A 13,288-nucleotide genomic window follows, 5' to 3' on the forward strand; every position below is an offset into this window, starting at 1 on the left:
CAGGTGTGCTGAAAGTTTAAGTTCTTAAAAATCCAGGTTAAAGACTCATCTTTTTCACCTGCTTCTTATTAAAATATTGTAAGAGTTTAACTGAATATCTATTTTACTGCACAACCATGCACTGTAGCCAAGGGGAAACATCCGGTCAGTAAAAATGAAGCCAGTGCAGAAGTGCTAAAAGTTGCTGTTCATTGAGAATCCACTTGAGGCTGGCTGCAGAAAGACCAGAAGTCACGTCCACACCCAGCCATAAAAAACAGACTTTTAGGGCATTAAAAACATATTTACATCCTGGTTCAACAAATGGCTAGGGTCGAAAAGTTGATTTCACTATTGGCACACACTGTACGGTGAGTGAATTTTTTTCTATCTCTGTAGATTAGGAGTTATGAGGATCATTTGATTGTCCAATCAGAGGCACAGCTCAGGTCACGTGACCGCTGGGCCCCCTGTAGCTGCTCAAAGAAAAATTCACAGCTGCTGTCATAGCAAATGTGGCTGCATCCGTGGATTGGCTTCATTTCACGGCTTCAGGAACAGACGGGTGACGTCGCGGAGGCTACATCCATGTTTTAGACAGTCTGTTTTCCTATGTTTTCAGCTTGTGTTTTTACTATTTTTTGATTTGCTTGAGCTTCTTTCACTGGTATGTTGACTTTCCTTGTTGCCAAAATGTGCCTTTGTAAGTTTATGCATTAACTGAGGCTGCTATAGTGTCCATGTATATGACAGAAACCTGTAAAGAATTGGTTTAAGATCTTCAAGGTTTTAGTAATTAACCACAAGAAAATGAGAAATAACTAAGAATCAAGGCCTCTTTTTAAAGTTTTCTCATGCACTGCAAAAAAACTGAAAGCTTATCCATGTTTTTGTCTTAGTTTCAGTAAAAAAATTATGTTTTTACACTTATTATTAGACACTTTTACCTGACCAGTCCACAAAAATGTCTTATTTCAAGTTATTTAAAGACAAAAATGAGATCTGGATTACTTGTAACAGGTAAAACATCTGCCAATGGGGTAAGAAAAAAGGTTATTTTTTCAAGACATTGTTTCATATTTCTGGACTTGCCAGTTAAATGTCCCTCAAATCAAATATAATAAAACATTTTTTGTCAAAAATTAGACAAAAACTCTTGCTTAGATTTCATTTTTTGCAGTTTTCATGTAAAGTTCCTCTTTATTTCCCGTATCTTGAAAATAGTTTGTGTGTTTTTTGCGGCAGGGAAGGCAAATGAGGCTGGAGAGCAGGTGTTAAAGTCACTGCTCTTTGCTGATTTTAGACTTTTGTAAAACTCGCATCAGTTAGTTAATTTCTCTCTGACTAATTTGCTTATCAGACAGAGTAACAGGATACATAATGAGGCTCCTATGAGACTCCTAATTTGGGCATGTGCTGCAACAGAAACAGCTAAATATACTCTGCATCAAAAAAGCTTAGTTTTCTTGTCCTCTTTTTAATAAAATTGGCATTTTAGACCTGACAGGAGTCAATTTCCCCTGAAAAGTCAAGAAAAGTATCTTATTTCAAGATTTAAAAACAACAATGACACCTGATTTGCTTGCAATGACTAGATGAAATCTGTCGATGGAATGAGAAAACACCAGTTTAGTTTATTGTATTAAGACAATGTTGTTATATCAAGCAACTAGACAAGTGTCATGTTTGTCTTTTATTGTCTTGAAATATGATATATTTTCTTGACCTTTCAGGTGAATGTGGCTCATATTTAGTCTAATACACAATTTTTACTAGAAATGAGATGTAAACAGTCCCTTAGATTCTAGGTTTTACTGTGTAGCTCCTCAGATGAATAGATATCAACAAAAGCAGCCCAAGCCAAAAAGAAACTTTGCCAGCTCTGTTGAAGTCACCGTTTTGTAAGACTTCAGACAAAAGTTAGGCAACAAAAAAACGCAAGAGGAGCAGCTCAGCTTGGGAAACATTAAAACAAAGTTTCTTAACAATGTCCAACTCCTGTTAATAATGAAACAGTGTCATGAACTGGCTCTTTCACTGAGTAAGATCAACAACAGGCAGCGGCTCACCATGACTGATGACTGCTTTGCGGTTTCGTCCGTCCAGGTCAGACCTCTCGATGACGTGATGTTTGGCGTCCACCCAGTAAATCCGCCGCCCGGCGTAGTCGATGGTGAGCCCGTTGGGCCAGAACAGGTGTGTGTCTGCGATGACCCTCCGATTGGACCCGTCCATGTTTGCGTACTCGATGCGTGGCGTGTTGCCCCAGTCTGTCCAGTAGATCTTCCTGCATGGGGACACTCACACTTAGTCTAATGCTTTCTTCCTGTTCACTCCTTCAAAAGCCAAACAGATTGATGTCAGTATTCATGACGCAGCAGATGTCAGATAAAACAAATTGTGTCCTCTTCCTCTGACATTCACGTCCTGCGTATCATCGCTCATCGGCTCTGACCGGCCTCAGAGGAGTGAGATGCTTTTTTTTTTTGATATTTTTCAATTATCCCATGCAAATGAGCGACATAATAAGCTGAATGAGTTTTGTAGCTTAAAATTTCTCTGGGGCTTCATCCAAAGCTTTCATGTCTCTGCAGAGCAGGAAACAAACGGCTGCCGCTGTCGGGAAATGCTTGTTCCACACAGATGCTCGCCTGTGGGCACTGTTGTGCTGCCAAACTTTAATCCCTGCTCTGCTGCTGCGCTACAACTGGGACACATCCAGGGGGGATATGTATATATGAGAGTGTGGAAGTTTGGAACAATCTTTCTGGGATAAAAACGCTTTGTGAAAGTGTGTGTGTGTGAGAGTGTGTGTTTGTTTACCCCTCAATGGGGTGTAAAGCGATGGCTCTGGGTTTCTCCATGTTCTGCCACAGCAGCACTTTCCGGTGCGACCCGTCCAGGTTGGCGACCTCGATGCGGGACGTCCCTGAGTCTGTCCAATACAGCTTGTCATGGATCCAGTCGATTGCGAGTCCACCTAAAGGCGAGACAAACAATCTCAAACACAGTTTTATCAAAAATTAGAAAAGATTACATATCGTCAGCCTATAAAAATAATTGCCTACGTCATTTTTTGAGGAAAATAAGTTTTTGGCTTAAATCATCTCTTGATCATGCTCTTTAAGTCCTATAGGACAATGGCCTATGTCAAGAGGGTGACTTAGGCCATTTCATGTCTAACCTAAGTCAAAATTTTGGATTATTTAGGACAAAATGTGTGACTTGGGCAATTTAACTAGCTTTGATGATGGCGGCTGCTTCCAGAAGAAATAGAAACTTCAGTGCAGAAGAAGCTGTAAACAGGATTATTGACTCAGTTTCTACTGGTGAGTGATTAAGTTCACTCACCAATGTTGTGTTTTCACTTAGTCTGAATTTAACAAGTTAAAGTTTAACTACAAATGTAGCTACTTCTAGCTAGCTAACTATTCCTGGTTAGCCCACTTATTTCTGATAACCAAACATAAACGAGTATAAGGTAATAATACCCCTCAAAGTTTTCTACAGTCCTACACTGGAAAAAAATGAAATCTTATCAAGTGTTTTTATCTTATTTTCAGTAAAAAATGTCTTTTTAGACTTAATATGAGCCACAATCACCTGACAGGTCCAGGAAAAAGTCTTATTTCAAGTTATTTAAAGACAAAAATGAGGTCTTAATTGCTGTAACAAGAAAAAAGAAATTGCCAATAGAATGAGAGAAAAGCTACTTGTATCAAGACATTATTCTAGTTCTAAGCAAATTTTTTTGCAAATTTTTCTTGTCGATTGACAGATTTTTTTTACTTGTTACAAGAAATTCAGACCTCATTTTTGTCTTTAAATAACTTGAAACAAGACATTTTACTAAATTGAGTTGAATGTGGCTCATGTCGAGTATAATTTGAGTTTGCTTTATGGAATTAAAGAAGAGTTAATGGTCAGGTTTTAAAAAGTTGTGAAAACTGGATGTTGGAAATGTGTTAAGTTCCATAAAAACCCAGCAAAGAAGACCCGGAGAAGTGAGGAAAGGGACTGCCTCCTGACCAATTTGATTTACCTAATGTTTGTTTAACTCAGGGTTATTTCAGTTTGGAGTTTGCACTGTGGAATGAAAGTGCAGTTTGAGCCAGGTTTAAAGTTTTCTCAGTCAGACTAGGATGTTAGAAAAATTGGCCTAGGTCAGTGTATCTTTAATGTTACATGATTGACACACAATGTTCTCTGCCTGTCAACAGTCATCCACTGTGAAGGCCTTTTTGATTTAAATGATTAATTAATATCATATGCTCTGGATTTGGTAAAGTTTTTTTGCGTTTTCCCCAAAAACTAGAAAAAAAGACTTAAGGCATTATTCTAATAGGGAGACTATATAAAAAATCTTTTTTTGCTCTGTTTACTTTGTCATTTGGGGAAATACTCCTATATGCTGTCTTGCCAACAGCTAGATGAGAACATCGATACCACTCTCAGGTTGTAGAGAAAGTTTCAATGAATTTGGAGAGAAAGTGGCAGGAAGAACAGGAATACATATTTCTGCAGTATTCAGAGGAAAAAAAGACTAACAGGGACCTGGAGTAAAAAAAAAACAACAAGCAAAGAAGGCGACACGGCTCAGAGAGGTAAGGAGGGAAAGGTCAAACAGGAGCAGACACTTGGGCTGCTCGAGGGAAGAAAAATGACAGAAAGAAAAAGAAGAAAGAGGCTGAACTGAAAGAGAAATAAGGCCCTGTGAGTATGAACAGCGTTGATGTCATTCTGCTAAACTTCTATATGAACACAGTGATGGATGAAGTGGGTGACAGAGCCGAACAGGGAGGCGGCCAACTTTAATGAATTAGATGAAAGACGAATGACTCCGCTGTCCTACGCCTGAACCCAAACCACCGCACCAACCTGGGCTCTCCAGACCGGTGGAGACAACCTCCTCCACGTTGGAGCCGTTGAGGTTGGCCTTCATGATGCGGTCGAGAGTCACGTCCGACCAGAAGACCAGCTCGTGGCTGTGGTGGAAGTCCAGGGCGATGGCGTTCTCCAGATTGTTGAGCAGCAGGGTGTACTCAGAGCGGTGGGGCAGAACCTGGCGGATGTCGATGCGGTTGGCGAAGAGGAGCACCGGCTCTGGACCTGAAGGAGGACGAAGAAAATAGGATACAAAAAAACCATCAGGAAATCTGATTTTACTGAACCACATGAAAGAAAAAACACCATCTTTTTAAGTTTTAGTCTTGATTTCAAGTTGTAAGTCTTCTCCAAGAAAGCCTGATGTTTACTCTGAAAATACTGGTCCCAGTTGGGGTCAGATGGATGATAAAGCAGGTCATGTTCCAGGGCACGGCTCCCTGTGGGTGATACGCTGCTACCGTGGCCATTTATCAAGCAGAACAATAAGGAACCAATGAGCCACTCTGCTGTCCAAGAAAAGTCACTTCTGGACCTAAAAACAGTTCTTGAAGTCCCATGAAGTATGACTTGACCACTTACAGACTTCACGGTTTCTCCATCCAATTCTTAAAAAACAGTTTATGGGATGTTTATACACAGAGAGTTGGATGGTTACAAACCGTACAAGCTAAAAAGTTTGGGGAGGGCAAACGGTCACCTTTAATAACAGCGAGCATTAATCTCAGCGGACGTAAAGGTCTGGCTCCTGGCGGCAGCCTGACAGACGCTCCTGACCCCAGTTTAACTCTGCTCTGCAGCAGATTGATGGGCTGATGTACCAGACCCGCACTCTACCTACACTGCATATCTAAATCCAGTCCAGACGTTCAAATTGGGCCAACCTCACTCAGAGTCCAAGACCCCGGGGCAGAGGGATGGATACAGTTACTGCTGCGGCAAATATAAACACTGCGCAACGTGTGTTTTCATTACAGGTCAAAGCTCGGCGACTCTGCGGTCACATGGTAGAAGGTGAAACACAGTACAGCGGTTTTTACCCAGAGCTTTGCAGCTGCGCTTGTCAGGTCGGAGCTCGTATCCCTGAACACACCAGCACTGGAAACCTCCGACTGCGTTGGTGCAGCCCTGGCTGCAGTAGCCTTCCTCTGCACATTCATCCACATCTGGAGAAGAAAAGGAGACAAAGATGACGGGAGGGGGACAAAAAGATGAAGGCAACAAAGTCAAAGATATTGGCACATCCAGATCTTTTTGTTACGCATCTTTGATTTTCAACAACTTCTGACTTTGAAAACCTGACCCTCGAGACAAATGACAGGTTGTTTTATAGTTCTGTTGGTCATATCTTAGTTGAGGTTAAATTTCTTGGTTTTGAGTCCACACCAACTTTTTTAACCACTCAAAAAAATTTTTTTTTTGTTTCCAGCAGAAGTAAAAGCAAAAAATGTGACTTAATTTACAGCTGAATTTAAGAATTCAATTGTGCAACAACATTTTCCATTTCCTTCCTCCTTTCTGTGACTCTACAGTTTAGCTCTAAAGTTGCACACAACATAATTTTTACTAACTTCTCACACGAAGCTGGAACAATTTGTTAAAGAGGAGGTATCGTGCTTTCTTTTAGTCTTTTCTGTCCTTGGTGCCACCATAGTCGCTTCATGTGGTTAACAGCTTAAAAAAAACTAGGGATGGGCAAGTATCGATACCAGGTATCGGTATCGGGCCATGACCAGCCTTTTTCAAGGTATTGGTACTCATGGAGGCTGCAGATACCAGTAGCAGATACTCTAAGCAAGAAAATCTTACGTTCCCTTTGATTGGCCAGCCCTCTAGAGGCCTGTTCAGGGCAGAGCTATGGGTAGACCTTGGTGTTTGAGGCCCATCTCTTGTACATGAAGCAGTTATGAGACCCTTATGAGATGATCTCATCATTTCAGCAAATCTTGTGAAGATCTGATGCTATTTGATGAAAGATTCAGACAGACATTCAGGGATTTCTGCATCATACGATTATGTAGAGGTTTTAAACCCTGCATGTTTAGTACGACCATCCAGCATTGTTGCTTCATACATGTTTAAACTAAAGGAAAGCAGGATACCCCCTCTTTAATCATGTGATCTCCCAGAAGATGGTGGCATGTCAGTGCATTAAAAAGAATCCTGCCTGACATTTAAGAAGCCAATAAAGATTTCATGTGTTGAACACCAGAAACAACTGCCTACACAGTGAAAGTCTGCAGAGGTCATAAATATTAACACCCTCGGCCTGCTCACTTACAGTGCAGACATTGATGTCAGATTCTGATGCTCACACTCCCACGCACACACGCACACCAACACACACTCATACCCTGGCAGGCCTTGCCGTCGTCCATCAGCCGGTATCCAGTGTGACAGGTGCACTGGACCAGTCCTCTGACCATCTGACACTTCTGGGAGCAGCCTCCGTTATTCTGGTTACAGTTGCCCTCGCTGGAACGCGGACCTGCACGCCGCGCAGAAACATGACGGGAACATAAACACAGCATGCTGATTCAGGAAAAACACGAACACACGCTGAAAGAGTGTGTGACTCATCTGGTGCTGCAGCCTTGAAATGTTTTCAAGCTCAGTGGAGTGGAGGCTCAGGAACTTCAACAAACACAGTCCAAGGTTTTCATTCAAGACTGGTTTGAACATCCAGGATCAACACTCAGACTGTAAGCTCACTTTATTATTAAACCAAACAGTGAGTGTGGAAATTTACCAAACATATCTGTGAATCCTTTAGATGTTGGAACTCAAATTTAAAAACTTAACTCATTTAACTCCCAGTTAAAGTCTCAAAAATCCTTATTTAGATTTTATCCCCCAGAGAAGTAATTTAAGATTATCTTTGAGGCTTTAAGGGGGGAATCGTCCTCGTATTCAGAGATACTGATCTATGAACTCACGGCAGTCATGGTGTGGGTGCTCATCAGTCCAATCTCCGCAGTCGTTGACCTCATTACACACCTTCCTCTGTCCGATACAGCGTCCGTTCCCACACTGGAACTGATCAGGAGCACATGGCGGGCTCTCTGTAGGGAGAGATGGGATGATAAAACTCTCCAGACAACAAAGCAAACTATCACTGGGGGAGGGGTTTGGTTGGGAAAGTAGATATCAGTAAAATCCAGACTGTTCCCAAGAGTCAGTTACTGTTATATTTTCAGATTACCCATGGTTAGGCCTCGGCTAATAACAAATCTTGCTGAACAATATATTGTCTCACAATTACTGATGATAAAGGGTATTATTGCATTTTGAGACCAAATTAACCACTTACATAAAAAATATATATATCAATAATGCAATGCACCCTTTAAATGCATAAAATTGTATTTCTTGTGAGTGTTTTTAATATAAAAATTGGAATATCAATAACTTATATATCTTAAAAAAACAAACAACAACAACAACAAAAAAAAAACTTTAGTCCTACTTTAATGTTATACTTCCTTTCAGCAGACTGTCTGCTACAATTTGGTGTTGGTTGCAGGTTTGTACGATAATTTATTACTTGACAGTGTTGAAAATGATGATGACCCAGTACATATTTCATATTCCAGATCTTAATATCCAGAATATTGCCATGATCTGGTACTTAAACATCTGTCAGAAATGATGGTGACCTTGTCTTGTATTGTTTTGCAAAGCAATCCGACCATTAATGGTGGAGTTATATACACATATGGTGAAAACGGCCCTATCCCACAATGATAAAGAATCCTCTAAAAAAGTCCTGGATCTAGAGGGTGATTTGGATCAGCCCCAAAATTTAATCCCTTCTTCCTTATTCCAGTTTGAACATTTCCTGAAAATTTCATCAAGATCTGTTTGTTACTTTTGAGTTATGTTGTTCACAGAAACTGACAAACTCTCCCAAATACATAACCTCCATGGTGAAGGTAATAAAAAAATACACACCATACAAAAGCTCAGGTCTTAAGAGGCTAAATAAAAAGCTGTGCTGTATTTCTTTTGTGATGTAGCAATTTACACTTTCTGGGTCCGTGTAAATTGCTACATCATCCAGCTCAGAGTTATTCTGAGCACTCCAAACCGAGGCAACTGGACTGTTCAGAGTTTGTGAAGACGTTTCTCCTCTCCTCAATGAGGATTTGAGGATGAATGAGGATGAGGATTCACCAGCCTCAATAGCTTCATCCCAAACTACAAACAGTCCAGTTGTCTGGGTTTTAATTCTGCGTTCCATTTGCATTCCAGAACTGGGAAGTTGGGATTGGGAATGACTTCTTTTCTGAGTTGAGCTTTCCAGTTAGTCGAAAAAACTTGCCATAACGGCAGTATTTCTGTATATAAACATTGAATAATACTACATATACAGCCAATTTATTGCAACAAACACTAGTCAGGAATTCTAAAACAAAAACAAAAAAACAGCTTAATTACGATTTACCCCTGAAGTAAAATTTCTGACTGGAAACTCAGGGGTGGTCTGGGTATTCTGACTTGGAAGTAGTATAAAACCAACCTCAGGGGGCGTTCCCACTCAAAACTCAGAAATTCCGACTTTGGAGTACAAATGGAACGCACCATAAAGCGTTCAGACTACACTTTCTGTGAGCACACACCATTTGGCGCTTGTTTTTTTTGTATTTACTTTGTAAATTAAACGCCTCAGTGAGTGTCGGCTGTCGGGAGGGTGAAGTTTCTTTGGTTGGGTGGTTGGGTTTTATGTCGGCATGCAAGTTTGTTGTGTTGCTGCACACCGGCTCGTCCATGTCGGAGGGCTCCCCTTGCTAATTCGGTTTGAAGCTAAAATATCTCCACCCTGGGGCTGTGGCGTTTGGCTGTACAACCATCTTTTTTCTTCCTAATTTCAATTATGTTAACCTGCGTTCCCTTCACAAGCTCACAAGGCTCACTTGCTGCACTCTGTGTGTTTATGCTAGCCTGATGCTAGCAGCCCTGCCTCCCCCACAGAGAAAGATTTTGAATAACTGACCAGAGGGTTAACTCTGTTCATTTTGCTATGGAACAAAAACACCCAGGTGCTGAGGGTGATGCACGGAGTGAACATTCTTGATTTTATATAATACAACCCTCTTTATATAATTTATGGTATGATTTATTGACTATCGTCCCAGGCCTTCCCATGATCCTTTCCTGTTACAACAAAAAATGTCCTGGCTTCAGGATTAGCTAAAAGATAAATATGCAAAATGCATTTTTACTTGATGCAAATGTGCATCCATCAACCAAAAATAATTTGGATATTTCATTACTTTACAATTAAGAGCTGAAGCAAAGAAACAGAAACAGACAAAGGGATGCAAAAGATTGAACTTTAAAGCTGGGGATAAAGGTTTGTGTGTGAGGAACTCTTTCTCCATCACAGCTCAGATTGTAGACGGACAGGATTCAAACCTTTTCTCAGGCTGTTCATCAAGTCTGAACACACAGGCTGCTTTCTCTAAATGTTGTTTGGTTTCCATCAGATAAGAAACCACCAAACTAATTAGTGTCTTCTTTGAAAGCAGCCGTGGTTTTCAACAAAGAAGAAAAACAAAGCGGCAAAGAGCGAGTTTGTCAGCAGAGGAAGGCTGTTCAGAGCTGTTGTCATGGCTACGACTGAAGCTCCTGTTATATTTAGCCTCTCGAATCCAGACGAAAAAGCACCGACTCACCAGTTTTATCACAGCCCTCCTCATCGCTGCGGTCGGAGCAGTCGTCCTCGCCATCGCAACGCCATGACAGGCGGACGCAGCGTCCTGTTCCACAGCGGAACTGGTCAGCTGTGCACATGGACGTGGCTGCAGGACAAACACACACAAACACACACGTTTCATCTGATCAGTCTGTGGTGATTGGCTCCAAAAACAGGAAGCCAGGGCAAAGCAACAATCTCAAACCACCGCACATGATCAGATTTCATTTTCCAAACTTGAAAAGAGGCACAGACTCTGTCTACACCAGGAATCTACTCACTGCAGTTCTTCTCGTCTGATTGGTCGTCACAGTCATTTTCGCCGTCACACCTCCAGCCGGCATTGATGCACATCCCGCTGCTGCACATGAATTCAACCGATCTGCAGGGCTGGTGGGAAGCTGAACACAGACACAGACAGAAAATGAAATTACATTTAACAACTGAGGATGAACAGAGGTTACAGAAGTGACCACAAGCTGCCCGTCAATTCAGAGACCAGATTCTTCGGACACCTGAGTGGTGGTTTGCTAAAAGTGTTCATTGATTTAATGCCTAGTGTATTAAAGTATAATTTCACAGGAGGTTCAGTCCTTGTTAATGTTTTGGTGGCACAGGCCAATCAAAGCCAGTAATTCAGACTTTTCTCATGTGATACCAGAAAAATAAAAAATTGTATTACTGTTCTATTCCCATAACATGACACTTTTGATACATCACAACTCATTTTTCAATGCTGTACCACTTAATTGCTGAAAGATTACAACTTTTTTCCTTTTAGCATAACAACTTTGTCTTCTTAAGTTTCCAACTGTATTCCTGGGAACATTATTTTACAACATAAATACTATAACATTATAACATTGCTCTTGTAACATTGGAACTTTTTTTCCCCTATGATCTTGACTTAACTTTATTAATACAAAGATTTTTTTTTTCATGTGATTATAAGACCTTGTTCCCATGATGTAAAAACTTTCTTCTGGAAACTTTAATACTTTATCCTGAAACAATGCAGCTTTTTTTTCTCTTGACATTAAATCTCAGTTTTTCCAAGGTTGGTACAAAATCTTTTGACATAACTACTTGATTTTGTAACAGAATGATTTCTTTCTGTGACATATCTTTATTCTTGTAACATTCCTGTCTTTTTCCTCGAAACACTACCAATTTATTCCTGTAACATAATGACTTCATTTTTCTATCCTTATATCTTCTTTTTGCCTAACATTATGATTTTTTTTCTCGTAATATTTCAATTATATTTGAGAAAACATTTTTTTTTCTTCTTCTTCTTCTTTTTTTTATCTGAAGTTGAAATGTAACTGTCTGACCCCTTTTCCCCTCATGTTGTTGCTCTTATCTGGTTTTGTTTTCTACCTTTATTCCCATAGCATTTTTTTCCTCATAACATTATGACTTTTTTTATGACATTATGACTTCATTCTTGTAACATTTCAAATTAATTAGTTACATTACAACTTTCCTCCTGTAGCATCATGACTTGTTTTTTTTTTTTTTTTTTTTTACCAAGATTCTTCTTTATTCTCGTAACTAGGGATGGGCACTTTTCATATCTGAAACATTATGGTCTGATGCCAGGTACCTGGTAATTGATAACGGTACTCAACGGTACCAATTTTTGGTACTTTGTGTGAGTTTATGTGGTAACAAATACCAATTTGTTCAATAATAAAATCTCAAAGTTTTTCACTTTAACATATTTATTTCTCAATATAAAAACCTGCAATGCTGTGTTCATGTCCAGCATGGAAAATCAACTCTTTCACTCCCTCACAGTCAAAAGGATGCGTTCAGCTACCCAAACATTTGGTACCCACCCCTACTTGTCACTTAATTCTTGTATCCTTATGTCTCTGTTGGCCTAACATTGTGACTTCTTTCTTGAATCATTTAAATTTTCTTCTTGAAATTCTTTGAATTTTTCAGTCTTTCCACCGTGGCCCTAATTATCTGAAGCAGAAATGTTAGCACTCATTGTTTTCACCTTGTATTGTTGCTCCCATTTTGTTTAGCTTTCTAGCATCACGTCAGTCCATAATCGCCGGGCTCCTCCTCAGCTTTGATGATTGGGAGCATCATGAATGTCAAATGAAAATCTATCCTGAGAGTCTGAGCTGTAAGAGCCGGAGTAACAGTGAGATGGATTTGCTCTTAAAGACGGCGGCTGCTTGTTAACTGGTGAAGTTTTGTGCTGCTGCCAATGTCGGTACCCTTCCCTCTCTATACGGGTCTGTTCAGGGTCAACCACAGTTTGGATCGGGTCCATTTATCCTTGGGGTCTATTCAGATCCTGCATCTTTCTTTGCACTGTAATTTATGCACATGGGTAAGCAGGAAATACAAGATTTTTTGTTTGCTGTCCTCCGTGAACTCTGCTGAAAAACATGCTGAAAACAGTAAAGACACACGGCGGGGGAGCGAGCGAAAGGAGCGTTTTCGAACTTCCTGTTTGAACATTAATTGTTTCTGTTTATTCTGGACGCCCTCTGATCATCCCTGACTCTGGATCAGAGCTGTCCTACCTTTTACTCTCCCACCACCTCTCTACATGTGCTCACATCAAAGTGGAGCTCAAACTGGCAGCAGACGAGGACGGAGGTGGGCCCAAAGATTAAAGCTGAATCAAACATAAGCATCTTAAAACCAGAGTGTGTGTGTGTGTGTGTGTGAAGGTGTGTGCATGAGTCTCTATGACACGTTTCATCC

The 13,288-nt window shown here is 40.5% G+C and overlaps 1 protein-coding gene across 3 annotated transcripts in view; it reads right to left on the reverse strand.

Annotated features, from left to right (window-relative positions):
* The window catches only part of lrp4 (low density lipoprotein receptor-related protein 4), a 182,100-nt gene that overhangs the window by 32,972 nt on the left and 135,840 nt on the right, over positions 1 to 13,288 (reverse strand). For all 3 annotated transcript variants that reach the window (XM_074665989.1, XM_074665988.1, XM_074665990.1), the window contains exons 7-14: positions 10,840 to 10,959; positions 10,539 to 10,664; positions 7,800 to 7,925; positions 7,217 to 7,351; positions 5,904 to 6,029; positions 4,858 to 5,088; positions 2,803 to 2,959; positions 2,049 to 2,266 (exon numbers count right to left, since the gene is read on the reverse strand). In XM_074665989.1, coding sequence (XP_074522090.1) covers positions 2,049 to 2,266; positions 2,803 to 2,959; positions 4,858 to 5,088; positions 5,904 to 6,029; positions 7,217 to 7,351; positions 7,800 to 7,925; positions 10,539 to 10,664; positions 10,840 to 10,959 — 1,239 coding nt within the window. The remainder of the gene's footprint in view (positions 1 to 2,048; positions 2,267 to 2,802; positions 2,960 to 4,857; positions 5,089 to 5,903; positions 6,030 to 7,216; positions 7,352 to 7,799; positions 7,926 to 10,538; positions 10,665 to 10,839; positions 10,960 to 13,288) is intronic.

The sequence above is a fragment of the Halichoeres trimaculatus genome, unplaced genomic scaffold (assembly GCF_033239565.1).
Source record: "Halichoeres trimaculatus isolate MK-OKI-2021-1 unplaced genomic scaffold, fHalTri1.1 fHalTri1_scaffold_3, whole genome shotgun sequence".
In the NCBI taxonomy this organism is placed as follows: domain Eukaryota; kingdom Metazoa; phylum Chordata; class Actinopteri; order Labriformes; family Labridae; genus Halichoeres; species Halichoeres trimaculatus.